General features: G+C 50.6%; 5 protein-coding genes across 5 annotated transcripts; 3 read left to right on the top strand and 2 right to left on the bottom strand.

The window, feature by feature from the left end:
• Nucleotides 1-3,445: 3,445 nt before the first annotated feature.
• NFIA_008620 (PHD finger domain protein) lies at nucleotides 3,446-5,590 on the top strand (the record flags this gene model as incomplete). The annotated part of the gene is made up of 1 exon (XM_001264081.1): nucleotides 3,446-5,590. One exon carries the CDS (start codon nucleotides 3,446-3,448, stop codon nucleotides 5,588-5,590), a length of 2,145 nt encoding a protein of 714 aa, XP_001264082.1.
• Nucleotides 5,591-6,510: 920 nt separating this feature from the next.
• NFIA_008610 (sideroflexin family transporter) lies at nucleotides 6,511-7,698 on the top strand (the record flags this gene model as incomplete). The annotated part of the gene is made up of 4 exons (XM_001264080.1): nucleotides 6,511-6,614; nucleotides 6,673-6,806; nucleotides 6,870-6,964; nucleotides 7,018-7,698. 4 exons carry the CDS (start codon nucleotides 6,511-6,513, stop codon nucleotides 7,696-7,698), a joined length of 1,014 nt encoding a protein of 337 aa, XP_001264081.1.
• A 373-nt stretch (nucleotides 7,699-8,071) lies between these two features.
• NFIA_008600 (GNAT family N-acetyltransferase) lies at nucleotides 8,072-8,835 on the top strand (the record flags this gene model as incomplete). The annotated part of the gene is made up of 3 exons (XM_001264079.1): nucleotides 8,072-8,190; nucleotides 8,259-8,425; nucleotides 8,504-8,835. 3 exons carry the CDS (start codon nucleotides 8,072-8,074, stop codon nucleotides 8,833-8,835), a joined length of 618 nt encoding a protein of 205 aa, XP_001264080.1.
• A 262-nt stretch (nucleotides 8,836-9,097) lies between these two features.
• Nucleotides 9,098-10,468, bottom strand: NFIA_008590 (amidase; the record flags this gene model as incomplete). The annotated part of the gene is made up of 1 exon (XM_001264078.1): nucleotides 9,098-10,468. The coding sequence occupies one exon, from the start codon at nucleotides 10,466-10,468 to the stop codon at nucleotides 9,098-9,100; it is 1,371 nt and encodes a 456-aa protein (XP_001264079.1).
• A 1,583-nt stretch (nucleotides 10,469-12,051) lies between these two features.
• NFIA_008580 (putative protein kinase (Lkh1)) lies at nucleotides 12,052-14,321 on the bottom strand (the record flags this gene model as incomplete). Its single annotated transcript, XM_001264077.1, has 6 exons — nucleotides 12,052-12,252; nucleotides 12,307-12,394; nucleotides 12,450-12,912; nucleotides 12,970-13,317; nucleotides 13,376-13,454; nucleotides 13,506-14,321. The coding sequence occupies 6 exons, from the start codon at nucleotides 14,319-14,321 to the stop codon at nucleotides 12,052-12,054; spliced, it is 1,995 nt and encodes a 664-aa protein (XP_001264078.1).
• Between the last annotated feature and the right edge of the window lie 1,002 nt (nucleotides 14,322-15,323).

Raw genomic sequence — 15,323 nt, 5'->3', positions numbered from 1 at the left:
CATTTGATTCCTTCGAGACACATTGTCAAATCGCAAGGTGAATCCGTCAGTACTTGGTATTGCCGAGATAAGTCTAGACTATTGCCTTGCGCTCCTTGGGCACGATCTTGATTGTTGATTCAGGTTGAAAACTGGGAAGTGGGAAGAACAAGTTAGCTGCCTTCCGGGGCCGAGCTCGGAGATTTCTTCATATTATGGAGTAACGGAGTACAGAAATTATATATCTACGCCGTACTTCATAAAGATCTCTTGACGATCTTTAGTCTTGCAAAAGATAGAGGATTTACTCCGTGATAAATGACACCATTCTACATGTGCGTCTTACTGTTATTGTAGGATTACTCTATGCGGTCAGGGGCCATGTCGTCATTGTACCCATTTCATCTTAATTGCCAACGCCAACGTCCGTGTCCACTTTCGGCCATGAGGGCGAGATCAAGGCTGGAGGCTGGAGCTGAAAAGAACAAGCTAGGCACGATAGCCTTACCCATCTGTCCATTGGAATGTCACTAAGAAGCGGCCCAGCTCCTTAGCGAGTCTTACCCCGGCCAGCAGCTAATCGCAACTAGGTAACGGAGTACAGGGCTCGATCTCGACTTTCCCCGAATTTGGTCCGATCAGCAGGATGGTAAGGGTGAAAGCCGTGGAGGGGCAACGCATGCAGTATTCCTAAGTCAACGGCTCCTGGTTGAACTCACATGTAGATAATTGTCTAAATCAGTAATAGTAATGATCGCGAATCTCTGACGGAAATAGACCTTCACGCCGACGTGACGACGTCCAATGGATTCAGCCGAAGGGGAGCTGCCCCTGCAGGTGAAAAGGACAACTGGAGATCGTGATGGAGATGAAGGTGGGGCGCAGCTGAGACCCACTCTTGCCAAAGGTTTCTTGTCATCGGAGTAAGTGTCTTGTTCCTTGTCCTTAGTTGGATCGACGACGTGGCTAAAAAGGATGGGACATCCAGAAGGAAGACCGCAATATCGACAATTAAAAGCTCAGAAAGCCTGTCATCTTTTAGTGTTGGTTCTCCTCAGCTCATCAGATCCATGTACAACTGAGCGTTGGACAATCAAAGGATGACAGCCGTTCTCCAATTGGTGGGAAGGTTCTGTCGCTGACGGAGTCCTCCGCAAGGCACAATACGATAGCGTTCCAGATCAGGTATAGCGTTCCCTTGTTGCCTTGCACAGCTGACGGAAATTGTCCTTGAATCTTCATTCGATGACCACTCTTAGAGATCAAAAGCACCTTGTCCGATTATGCGTGATATCTCACCATGCCAGCAAGTTGTTCTATGCGCCATATGAATCGAAACAATCCATTCTCCTTTCCACTTCGGGCCAGGATAAGAACATGCCATGATAAGACATTGATGACCTCATATCACGTGAATTTCAACCTTAATTTGAGAGCTCACAGGGCGCTAGTCCAGAAAGGGTTATATTGACTCGGAGGGTTGGCGATTTTGAGACAGCTCTCAAGTTATTGTTTTCAACCTTACTTGCAATGCAGATCCGTCAATCCAGTATCTCTGGTTGTCTTGACCATCTGCAGAGTATCCATGATAGTATCCTAAAGGCTCAGCGACTCAAATATACCGTGGGAGACGTTGACAGGCGGCCAAACATCTACTTCACTCCATGTTGCAAACCAGATTGTTACGAGCCTCGAGCATGCGCCTATTTGCGGACAATCAAGACCTCTTTTGTGGTAGTAGACTGTTCGTACAGTAAATATATCGCGCCGCTTTCAACCGAGAATCTGCCGGTTCGTCTTAAAGGTGACCACCGCAAGAGGGCTCCCCGAACTCGTAAAAACGGACAACCAGTGCGAAGGCCGATTCATAGCCATAAGATGCACCTCTGGCTGTACATGAACGTCCTAATGCCGAATGATATCTTCTTCCTCAAGCGCCAGGGGGGCTTTATACTGCTAGTTCGGATTTCGTTTAGGTCCATGTGTCGGAAAGCCCTGATAGTCTTGATAATCTTGAGAAACACCAACATGCATGATCAGTGATGATGCAGTAAGTCATACTGGTGGCTGGGAGATAACCTACCTTTCTTTATACATGCGCTTGCGCACGTTAGTATTGTGACGTCGATGTCTACACTCAAGAACCATTGGACTCGGTAGGCAGCTTCTGTAGCCACAAGGCTGCCTTGGTGCCTTGGGCATGTGCGACCCGGTCGGAATTGCACATCAACCTGGCTCAGCGAACAGCTTTCCTAACGATCAATTGAGTCTTGACCAGGTTCACCATCTTGAATAGACAGGAATACTAGAGACTTTGATGGATTGACAGATCAAGAACTTGCTAACTTGTAGCGCAATCATCCACATACACAGATACATCCATATCCGAGATTATCTCACCAAAACTATATTCTCCACTAAGTAGAACAGGGACACCATCGGCGAAGTGGAGAGGAATCGGGCTGGAGCTTCCGTTTGGCCTGATTAATTTATTGTTCATTATTTGCAGTCCCAGTCTGATCCAGAGAACGGTATTTCCGTCAAGTGATCGCAAAAAGAAGTGCGTAGCGGTGGATCTGCGGATGGAAAAAAGAAAAAATTACATACAGTATCCAAATTATTACAAACAGAGGAAAAGAAAAACACACGATTTCCTCCCCTCTTGGATTTCTTTCATATTCATTCACGAAGCTTTTTCTCTCCTCTTTCTTCCTTTCTCTCCATCTCCTCTTTTCCCTCCTTTTCTCTACAACCTTCTAGACCAAGGTCAAAGGGTCAAGACATAGATAAAGGGCACGCAACGCTAAAGACATACCTCCGCTTCTCCCTTTGTTCCAGGGCAGCTCCAACCTTCCCTCGAGCCACTGGGTCCCTTTGACTGCTCTCCCTTGTCCTGTCATAGCTCTGATATCTTTTTCCTTTCTACTCTTTTCCCTCTTAAATCTGTTATGTACTCTTTGAGAATACAAGATATGTACTAGATAATCGGTACATCTTGTCCTAATTTCTCCTTGTTTCACTCGAGAGGGGGCTCACATTCTTTGTACCCGGCCCGGTTGCCTGCTTGGCTTCAATGACACTGAGAGTGCACGTTACTCGTCCGCTCATTATCGTTCACTGAACCCCTCTCTTTTCGGACATTCCTCAGCGCCCGAGGTATCTGGACGACCTCTGATTAGGTTGCCTGGCAGCTCGATTTGAATGGTTGCTGGGATCACTGGGTTGCTGACATGAGTTGGGATAACCCTGTCCACAGGTATGGCTCTCGAAGTCTTCTACGCACATACCATTGTCTCTTTACAAGCTGTGAATTCTCTGCTGGCACTGGCGGGGTGAATTCGCATTGTGCGTGCCTCTCGTCAGTCGCTGCATTACTAAGAGCTTGCCCTTTTTTCTTTACCCATTCTTCACTGTTTGATACATACAATAAGAACTTGCTCGGCGAAACTGCCTGACTCTCTATGCTATGGACTCCGTTCCAGAGTGGTTTCGTGAGAAGATGATACTGACAGAGCCTTCGATCATGTTTAGCTTCAGCTATCCAAACGGCGAACCTCAGACCCCGACGAGGACTCCTACAACTACAGTGTTCGGCGATTCCGCTTTTCAGACCCCCAAGCTCGAATCAAGTTTTTTCGACCCTCGAGTTACCTGGGACACATCAGATCCTTATGCGTCGAGTCCGGAGTTTCTTCGAACACCCCAGCGATTCGGCTTGAGCACCCCTTCAAACCCACTACGACTTCCAGACACGGCCCCGGGTAGAACTGGAGGGGTGGATGCTTTGCAGGGCTTGGAACAGGAGACTGATACAGCAAAAAGGATACGTTCCACAAAACCTAATGGTGGCTCAGGCGAGGACGGTCCTCGGACCGTGGACTCTGCAAAGTCTGCTGCTTCAATGCAAACTCCACCCCCAAGCAGTGCATCGAGGAGGAAAATAACCGGGTTGGACAATGTCATCGACACAAACAGCAAGCACTCTTCGCATGGTGGTCATCTGGAGACCCCTAGCCGCTTACTAGGTGCTTCTCCCAGGTTTTTTGCGGGTCTCCAGTCCTCGCCAGACCCTTTCGACCTGGCTGCGATTGATCCGTCTGCCTCGCCTTTCTTTCCTCAGCAGAGGTTGTTTTGGGACAATGATATCGAGCAGCAGGGGGGAAGCCTGAGTTTGTCTGGGAACAGCATGAACCCCTTCGACTCGAGTGCCCCAGGTTCTACCAATCAGAACCATAATCAAACGTTGCAGGACGCTCGAATTCCGCAACTACCAGGGATCGATGCCACCCTTGACCTACCCGAAGTTCACGGTCCCACGTATAGTCTCTCTGCTGCTCCTTCCGATGCAGCCCTGTTCCCTGCTCCTTTCTCGACTTCCCCCCGTCTTCCTATAGCCAAGGCAGAAGATCCGGCTTTGTTTCTCTCTTCGCCAGCCCGCCGTTTTGGTGACCCACAGCTCAGCCCAGATAAGAGACTCTTTTCTAAGCCGCCCAGACAACCATATCACCACCAGACTGAGGAATTCAAGCGAGAAGAGATTCGCCGTGCGCAGAGCATTAATCATGCTCTCTCAGGCTTCGACGAGGAGGATGACGACGATGATGATTTTACTCCTCGTCGATCCCGGCCGGGGCTCGCTCGCAGTGTGACTCATGCTGCTATAAATGCTCCCCCTCAGCGTTCCGTATCGGGACAGTCTGCGTCCGGAATGATGACTTCCAGCAGTGGCATTCGCAAAAGCCCGTCCAAGGGACGGTCCTCCCCCATCAAACCCCTCCGACAACAACTCACCAGAGCGAATACGGTTGCGTCTGCGTTTCCTACTCGCTCTCAGTCCGTGATTCTAAGAATAGGCAAGGACGGTAGAGCAAAGACTGAAATGCAGACTGTTGCTGAGGCATCCACTGGCCTGACGGACCCTGTGGGTGGAATGGAGATCGACCGATTCGCAACTGAGAATGAATTCGACTCTACCGATCTTTCTGAGTATCCAATTGTCCCTACTCGCAACTCGTCCTTCGCGTTTTCGGACGTCGGCGAACCTGCAGTGGCCCACAGTGACTCCGGCTCCCGGCCCCATTCGAAGGGCTCTTATACCTCCACTGCTGCGTCATCCCAGTCTGGAAGGGCGTCGCCCTGGGCTAGTTCATCTCGGGGCCCTGCAAGACGACCCGTATACCGAGCAGCTGCGGATGAGTGGAATAGGACGACTCCCAAGCGGCAGTCGATGTTGATAAACTCGGATCTCACATTCCCTAGCGTCGGGACCCCCTCAGGACTCCTCCCTGAGAACGAAGATGATTCTGGCGATGCCCAGCACGCACTTCGAAAAGTTCTTGAAGGGAGAGGACGACTTCCACGGTCCCAGACAATCGGCTATGGGTCACGGTCCAATAGGTCCTCACTCTCTTTTGCGCATCTACGCTCGTCTCCCCCACGCTTCGGCGCGGATCTTGACCTGAATTCTCGGCCACCTAACACTTCCCCAACGACCATGACAGACCCTGACCTCGCGACTCCGACCACTGAACGCTACAGCAACCCAAGCAATGGCACTAGATGTGTTTGCCAGTCCATGGACAATGGTGGCCATCTCATGATCCAATGGTAAGCGAACATCAGCTTCGTTCTTTTGTCATCGTTGCTAAACTCTCACAGCGAATCGTGCAACCATTGGCTCCATACCAAGTGTGTCGGACTTGAGCGGTCGAATCTGCCGTCTGTGTATGTGTGCGTATTTTGCGCGCAAACACCGACTAGGAGGAACCGGGTTCGAGGTCCAGTCAGTGCCACCGAACATGCGCCAACTTCACCTCTGGCTCATAAATCCTTCCGATTCCGGTAATTCCTCCGGTTCTCACTTTTCAACTGGTCGGACGTTTATGTCCCTTTACTATCATGTAATCATCATGAATACGAAGTCAGTGGTCATGACTAGCGTCAACAAGTGTCTTCCTCTAGGCTCCTCCAGACTCACTGTTTTGACCTTTCGGACCATTTTTAACGTCTCTTTTGTCTGTCGCTTTATCAAACCATTAGACATACCCCGTGCCCGCTGGAGGACATCAGTTTCCACCAACCCTGCATACCAGTCTGCACTGACATGATGCCAATGTATCACAGTCGTGATTGCTGTCATAACTTATTTCCTATTTGCTTCAATATGTGTTGGGGTTTATCTGCCCCACTGAGTGATACCTATGTACTACTGTATCTAGCATTTCTGTTCAATCATGTTCATGACCCCGATGTACGGAGTAGTAATTAGTTGTATTTGTTTGTCCTACATTTGTCCGGAAGGCGGTGACACAATTAAGGAACCATATCAATTGGGACAGCCTGATTGGCCGAATCCCCCGCTTATCGGCTCACCGCCCTTGATAGCGTTTGTGGTTCCCCGATCAATTATTTTCGCTTTCCGTCGGTGACTCCTCCCCAGCGCCTTCTGCTCAACATCTGCCCTGTTTCATTCTTTTTCTCTTTTGTAGTCTGTCGTTCTTAGTATTGACTGTCTTTCTTTGATTTGCAGTTATGTCTGCGTCACTTACCGGCAACCGGGACCTTCCCGCGTCGCAGTATGATCTGAACACTTACTGGGGTCGTGTGCGCCATGCGGCAGATATCTCCGATCCAAGGTGAGCATTCCAACAGTCTGTCTCAATTTTGCTGTATTTCAACTGACACATATCCTAGGATGTTGTTCGTATCCTCGTCTGGTCTAGAACAAGCGAAGCGCCTTATCTCGTCTTATAAGCAAAATCATATCCCTGTTATGACTCTCGAGTTGTGGCGGGCGAAGAAGGTGGTGGACTCTACATTGCATCCAGGTGTGTTTGCAGTATTTGGTCGCTTAATATAAGTTAGGGGTTGTCTAACTTTGGCTTGTCAAGACACTGGCGAACCGGTTTTTCTTCCCTTCCGCATGTCGGCTTACGTTCTTTCGAATCTGGTGGTGACGGCGGGCATGCTTACACCAGGGTTGCAGGTATGAACAATCGGACGTTCGAATCTTGAGGAGGCATCACACTGACTGTATAGACTACCGGAACGCTCCTGTGGCAGATCGCCAACCAGTCGCTCAATGTGGCCATTAACAATGCGAATGCGAACAAGTCGACTCCCCTGTCGGTCTCTCAGATGGCCAAGTCATACTTGATGGCGGTATCGGCGTCATGCTCGGTGGCCCTGGGTCTCAATGCGCTGGTCCCTCGGCTGAAGAACATTTCTCCCAACACAAAACTCATTCTCGGCCGTCTGGTGCCCTTTGCTGCGGTTTCCAGCGCCAGTGCGCTCAATGTGTTCCTGATGCGTGGCGAGGAGATCCGCCAGGGCATTGATGTCTACCCCGTCCTCTCGGAGGAGGAGAAGAAGAAGCGCGAGGAGACCGGTGAGCCGGTCCAGAGTCTGGGCAAGAGCAAGACGGCCGCCACCATTGCGGTCGGTGAGACGGCCATCAGTCGGGTACTGAACGCGACGCCTATCATGGTGGTACCGCCTCTGATTCTCGTGAGGCTGGAGAAGACGGCCTGGCTCAAGGCTCGTCCGCGCATGGTTACACCGATCAATCTGGGCCTGATCCTGGCCACATCGCTGTTTGCTCTTCCGCTGGCCCTGGGAGCGTTCCCTCAGCGGCAGGCAATCAGCGCCCAGTCTCTGGAAGAGGAGTTCTGGGGCCGAGGAGGCAAGGACGGGCAGGTTGAATTCAACCGGGGTATGTAGATTGGTGGATTGGACTTATCGTACTTTGACGCTCTCAGCATTGCGTTGGTTCTTCATTTCCTTTTGGCAGGGGCGGGAATCTGAATAGAAGCTCTCGTCCAGTGGCATGCACATGGATTGTTGATATCATGTTGTTTAGCGTACAGACCATCTACATATATACACATATATACCACTGCTTTCGACGACTGTGACCTTTGCACTCTGTAGAATATGCGAACCCATCCGTCCACTGTCTCACCTTCAGGCTGACCACAAATTAACTAACCGATGACTCACTCCACCACCCACAAGAAGATATATAAGATGCCCCCTAACTCACACTATCCAAACCACTACCTCAAAAAATATACCTCAAATCCAACCCACAAAAATGGAACACTCATTCCCCCCCACCTTCCGCACCGCCCGCCTACAATTCGACGCATTGGTCGACGCCGACGCGGCAGGCATCCACGCCATCCGCGGGTTGGAAGAGGTCATGAAATGGAGGTATTCATATCATATCAACCTGTCGTTATCATCTAATTTGTGAATAGCCCATGCTGAGGAGTATATAGTCTGAAAAAAGTCCCTGATGCGGATCTCGCGACGACGAGGAAATGGGTGGAGGAGTATCTGAGGCCGGAGCCGCGGGTGCCTGGGAATGTGGGGTATGTGATTCGGGAGATTGAGCCTGTGTCTGGGTCGTCCGGGGCGGTTGGAGGGGTAGATGGAGATGGGAAAGGTGAGTTTCAGCTACTCGTCTTGTTTGGGTGCATGTGTATGTATATGTGTGGGCGGAGCTAAGGCAGGCATGCAACAGGCCGGATTATCGCTTCTATTGGCCTGCGGTATGGGCTTGTGAAGGAACTGGGAGGAAAGCGCTGGGAGCTGGGGTATATCTTTCACCCTGACTTCTGGGGGAAGGGGTATGCGACTGAGGCTGTGAGGGGGTTGATGGGTGCGTGGCCTGGGATCTATCACAGGATTACTTGGGGGGAGGAGCAGCAGGAGAGGAGCGGCAAGGTGGTTGCTATCACGGACAAGGGGAATGAGCCGAGTATGCGCGTTTTGAGGAAGTGTGGGTTTGAGGCTGTGGAGGAGTTTCTGGATGAGGCTGGGACGCCGTGTGTGGCTTTTGTTTATAAGTCTTAGCTTTGGGTCGCTTTGTGTTGATACCAGGTTGTATGTGTATATACATTGGATGAAATGGCTAGATGGGAAGATCTGGCGGCCGTCTGCCCTGGATGACTCTCTCAAACTGCTCTGCAATGTCCAACAGGTCGACGTCTTGCCATGGTTTGCCCATGAGCTCCAAACCGATTGGTACACCTTGAGGAGCGGACTCAGTCTGAGGACTGAACCCAGCTGGAAATGGTTAGCGGGGCTCTTCTCCACAACATATGTTTCACCTAATTCACATACCAGGTAGACATATCGCTGGCCTTCCTGTCAACGCAGCCAGAATACCATTCCTCCGTGGCTGGACCATTGACCCGATTGAAGCAACCAGCTGTCTTTGGTGCGGGTAGACGAGAGCGTCCAGTTGATGTTCCTCGAAACAATCCTCTACAGACTTCTTCAATGCTGCAATTGTCGCCAGGCGAGATTCATACTCTGGACTTTGCATTGAATATGGACCGTCCTTCTGCAATGTACGATAGAGAGCCGGTGTCACGGCTTCCTGGAGGTACTCGCCGCTGGCGACGATCGATTCTAGGGAATCATGCGGCGTGAACGCGATCAATGACGATTGTAGGAAGGTGTCGACGACACTGCGGAACTCGTATGCTTGCATGTCCGCCGTGGAAACGAGCGCGGGAATGTCCCAGTGGGCGCACTGGGGAGAGAGCGCGACGAGCTCAACTTGCACGTTGGCTCTAGCTTTATCCAGCGCGTCCAGCACTGTCTGGTTGACGATTGAGCCTTCAGGATCACCGTCATCCGCGAAGAACGATTTCAAAACACCAATCCTTTTGCGTCTACCACATGTCTCAGAGCTACGCTCCATTGCGTCACGTTGACAATCGATAGTAGCCTCGTCGCCCTTGTCTTCGCCCTTCATCACATCGAACAATATCCGGACATCTTGGACCGTCCGTGCCATCGGCCCAGCCACATCCTGCGTGTCAGTGACAGGGATGATTCCTCTCCGCGAAATCTGCCCCCTAGTCGGTCTAAACCCGATGATCGAGCACGCCGACGCAGGCGAGCGTAGCGAATTCATCGTATCCCCACCACATCCTACGACAGCTAGATTCGCCGCTAGAGCAGCAGCCGTACCACCTGATGAGCCACCGGGTGTCCGACTGAGGTCGTACGGGTTCCGCGTCTGACCTCCCAGCGAAGAAACAGTGACGCCCTCCAGCGATAGTTCGTGGAGATTGGCCTTGCCAAGGATAATGGCGCCAGCGCGACGCAGCTTCGTGACGACGAAGGCGTCGGCTTTTGTTTGTAGGGAGTGGAGGGCTTTTACTCCAGATGTTGTAGGCATGTCGAGGGTGCTGTAGGTGTCTTTAAGGATAACGGGGACCCCATGTAGGGGCGGAAATGTATGGTCTTTCCCATGTTGCTGTAGGAGTGCCTCTGTTTCCTGGTCTCTTTGTCGGGCGACGTCGAGTGCATTCTCGTTGACGGTTATTAGAGCTTTGAGCAGGCTATTATAGCGTGATATCCGATCGAGGTATGCTACCACGACCTCGGTGCAGGTCGTCCTCCTCTCGCGTAGAGCATCATGGTACTCTGATATCGTAAGCTCTTGGATGTCAATGGAGCCTATGCTGCCCATATCTCCCTTCTTTTAGCAGGACGAAATCAGTCCATTTGCATGTTAAGTGCACCCGAGGATATATCTATTCGCCATGAATGAGGGGTAGTGTATATCTGAGGACCGGCACTATTGATCAGTGAGTTGGGGTCAGCAATTTGCATCGTCTATCGGATTACGGTGGACTGAGTTCAACTAGATAGCGCCATGCTACCTCTCTATTAGTCCGTCGGTCGTGCTTCACATCGATGTCTTCCATGACCCGGTATCCCCATCCTTCCTTGTATGTCTTCGTCTCGGCCGAAAACGAACCGCAGCATCCTATCTTTTGAGAACATGGATATCAGAAATCTCGCTCAAAGTGAAACTGATAGTCTGTATTCAGCTGCGTGAACCCCACTTACTCCAACTCCTTTGGAGGCTTGGAGCATGGATCAACTAGTGTGAATGTTGATTGCTAGTTGTGGAGACGGACCCTCGGAATGGTGTGGCGTCCCCGGGCTGATAACAATGGCTGATGGAGAGAGGGGCAACGCGCTATCCTGGATGAAGGCTGCGCATGCCGTCCTGTAACCAAGACGAAGATAAGCCATGGTTGATGGCGTTGGCTGTGTTGACAGCTGCATCAAACAAAGGTAGATTTTATCCATTGATATTATCAATGCAGCTGCGCCAAGGTTGCTGCACTATAGAACGGTGAGCACTAGATATATGAAAACCAATATACACGAAAATGATATATCAATGACAGATCCATGTAGACGACTACTGTATTCAGTCGCCTATAAATGACTGGACCACAAATAATGCTCTGTTTGTCAAATCTCATCTGAGCCAAACACTCGCTCCTATTGAAAGCTTGCCAATATAGAGTTGGGTACGCCGCTTAAATAGAACACCGAGTCAAATGGTAAATCAAGTCGAAGAAGAGAGACTGAGGCCTAGCCCCATGCAAAATGTAAAGTAAGCCTGTATCATATCACCGGCGCCCAGAGGTAATGAAAAATAGTAGACAAAATGCGCGTAGGGTGATGGATAAACCATCCCGCTGCTCAGAAGGGAAAGGATAAAATGGATGATTGAAGAAGGGGGAAAAATAAGATAAAATAAAAAGCCGTCCACGCAAGCCCATAAATCCAGGATATAACCCTTAAAAATGAATCAAAGAAGATAGAAAAAAAAACATATGTGTCCTCCGTAATCGCTGACTCCCAGGGTATGCTTTGGAGTTCGAGTTCCCTTGCTCTTTCTTTTCTGCTGATTTCAAGTTCGAAACAATCATGAATCACAGATGGGCCTTTGTCCACGTAACTGAAGTCCGCCAGATTGCATCCCATAGTCCTCGCGTTTAAGCACCAAACTCCGTAGTCACATAAGATATTGTGCGTAGAATATGCCCCGTGGGCAGCGGTAACGTAGCCAACGTTGACTTCGCAACATCTGCTCAAGCTCGGCCAAGTCAATCAACACTATCCAAGAAAAGATAGAGTCCTTCAACCCCGCGTATCCTTAGACGGTTATGGCTGCAACTATTAAAATCCGGACCTGCCCGAAATGAGAGTACTAGCGACGTTGCCACTCTTCGAGATTAAGTATCGAGACGGCTAGCTGCGTTGACCGCCGTTGCGTTGCAACTGTTGACCGATGCGAAGAGCCTCGGTGCCATCATCAATTAAAGACTCCTTGAACCACGGGTGCTTCAGAGCCTCTTTGGCAGTGATACGGTTCTTGGGATCGTAGACAAATATCCGCTGGAGAAGGTCAAGGAACAAGCGATGGAATGTAGTGCTGGTTGGGATGAAGTCCTGTGCGGTTCGTTAGCGGCTGTTCTGGAAAGGGATCCTCGCAGATAAACCTACAGTAAGCTGCTTCATAGCCCTCACATACTTGCGCGAGGCTCGTGTCGTTTCCTCATTAGGATAATCCAGCTTGTTTCGGTTGAAGTATCTGGGCTGAAGTCAGCATCAATGTCCTCACGGAAGCGTAATGGTTCGGAACGTACTTGGCCGCCTGGTTCTGACTTCCGTTTCGACCTCCCTGGGTCGTCTGCTTGACCAGCTTCGTATCGATTTTAGAGCCAATAACTGCCTCCATCATGGCAAGATGTTCTAGGTTGTCGTGCGTCTGGAAAAGGGCATCCCCGGTGAAGAACTCAACCAGAATGCAGCCGATACTCCAGATATCGCACGGGAAACTCCAGCCCAGATTCAAGATAATTTCGGGAGCACGATAATGTCTCGTGGATACCACCGATGAGTGATACTCATCATCGAAAGTGGCCGACCCGAAATCGATGAGACGGATTTCGCTGTCCAACAACACACGTCGCTGACGGGCATTCCGTGAAACGGCGTGTGAAGAGGATGGAATCGTTCGGTTGTAGGTGAATGTCTGGTATGCGTTGCTGACGAGGAGGATGTTCTCGGGTTTCAGATCGGTATGGATGAGGTTAAGGTCATGAAGGACTGGAATTATCAGTATGAAACTAGCCAGAGACCAGAGAAAACCGCAGGGTGACTCACAGGCTACGCTCGTGAATAGCTGCCGAGCGAAGTTCTGAATCTGGCTACTGGGAAAGGGCACAAAGCCGTTGCCTTTGAGGAAATCAAAGACACTCTGGCCCAAAAGATCCGTGACAATGCAGATATGGTTTCGGAAATCGAAGCAATCACGTAGGTGAATGCACTTGTTTCGGTTCGATTTGTCATTCGAGGCCAACGTTGACAGAACCCGAAGTTCAATTCTGGACGCGTCACGGTATTTTTGTATCGACCGAATGATCTTGACTGCGCAGCGAGTCTTGCGCTGCCTGTCATACGCTTCAACCACTTTACCGAATGTACCTTGTCCTAGAAGCTTGATGATTGAGTCTGAAAAATTAGCATCTGTTACCATGCGAGGCAAATCAACTGGTTTACGAGAACTCACATCGATCTGTCAATGGCGTATCTGGCGTCACAATGTAGTGACCGTCGTCATCGTCATACTTCTCATGGCGATTTCCATACTGCAGAGAGTGTTAGAGTGTGCATCCAGATACAGAACCGTCAATACTCACATCTCGAACAACAGGCACTGGGACTTCCTTCGCCTTGATCGGTGGCTTGGGAGGGGGGATGTAGCTGAGGAATGCATCACCGGCAGTTTCCAATTCCCGCCGTTTCTGTTCATCGCGGGCTGACTTGCGTGTTGTCACACGTTTCCGCTTCTGGCCAACATTGGCGTCTTCATAATATACACCGTTGGTAGCACCCGCACTGCCCTGCGAACCCAGGGATGTGGGAGCGGTGGTGTGTAGGGAAGTTGTGCGGTCTGTAGAAATGGAGGCTGCGGAGGACTCTTCACCGTATTGCTGAGGAATGGTGGAAAATGATGGACGATCGTAGTATCCCAGGTCATAGGCTGATTCAATTCCAGTGCGCCTTTTCTTGCCGGCAGGTTGGGCCATGCCGCCGTTCGAGGCTGCTGCCGCAGTGGTACGGGACTTGCCTTTGCCCTGTTCTGGAGGAGGCGTATCATCGATCACAATGACCTCTTTGGGAATGCCATTTTTATAGAACTCGCCCCAGTCGGGCTTCTTCCTCCTTCTGCTTTGATCTGACCCGGCTGTGCCCGTGCTGACTTCGCTCTGAGCCGGTGGAATGGCTGCTGGGGTGGAGGCAGGCTGTACCATTTTCGAAGATTGGTTATAAGGAAGGGGTGCGGTCGAAGGAGGGGCGGCGTACGGGTAGGGTGCAGTGGCTAGGCGAGCAGTCCCCGTAGCGGTTGTGACGGGAAAGGAGGCGTTTGGCTGGTAGGCGTGGTGATGAGGAAATGCGTAGTGTTGCTGGTGGTGCGTGGGATGCGTTGCAGTGGCCGTTGAGGGTGTAGACATGATGATCTGAGGCACTCCTGCTGGTTGTAGGAGTGTCGGATGGTGTAGGAAAGAAAAAGGATCGAGAAAGGAGTGTCAACGTATCCGATCGGTTGATGGCGAGCGGTTCAATCAACTCGATGGACTAGGCCGGAGACCCAGCGAATTATTTTGAAATTGAATCCCTCAAACCGAACACAAATCCCAGATTATTTGATCGACAGCAAGGCAGGCAGATTAGCGAGAAAGAATATGTGGAAAGCGAACAAGAGGAGGACGCGCTTCTCAACGAGCAGAGAAGTGTCGATGCGTGGAGATGACGACTGGACGAGGCGGTCGGTCGGGGAAAATGTTCGGTGGTATTCAGAACGTCTCAGTTGCTTTTCAGCAGTGAGAAACAGAAAATTAAAACAGCATTGGTTTGAGGCGGAGAACATCTATCCAGGAATAAAGACAAGACGGTGATGGTGATGATGTTGAAACGTGTGTTTGAGACGAGAAATTGGGAGGGGATGGAGGGTAGACTTCTCTACAGGCGGACAGAGCGAGCGCGCGGCCGGAATGGAGATACTGTCGAGATTGGTTTTAGTTCTATTCGTCCTAACTACGGCTCCAGAGGACGACTCCAGACTGCTAACAGCAAAATCTACAGTAGAATAACGAACTGAGGAATGGCAATGGCGCCTCGCCGCTCGTGTATTATTGTAAAGGCGAGGGTTCGCTCGGCTATGGTCTACACACAAGCAGCGCTGGGGAGATTTTGCCCAAGAACTTCAGTATCGTGCTGTATGCCTTTTTTCCTCGAAAAGCAATGAGGGATTCGAGAAAAACTATCTATCCTTGCTTCGCTGGTTGTGCCTTTTCAGACTGTCTCCAAAGTCCTGTTGCATCCTTCGCGTAAGCAGATGGCGCAGATCGCAAGGCTCATCGAATTCAGCCATCTACATAGTAAATCCGCTGGGGGCAACACCGGCAGAGCCCATAGCGTCAGATGAATAATGTGAATGGGATGCTGATTGACCG

Source organism: Aspergillus fischeri, genomic scaffold (genome assembly GCF_000149645.3).
Source record: "Aspergillus fischeri NRRL 181 1099437636249 genomic scaffold, whole genome shotgun sequence".
NCBI lineage: Eukaryota > Fungi > Ascomycota > Eurotiomycetes > Eurotiales > Aspergillaceae > Aspergillus > Aspergillus fischeri.
Note: the sequence above shows the minus strand (reverse complement) of the source record. Positions and strands in the feature narration are given on the sequence as shown.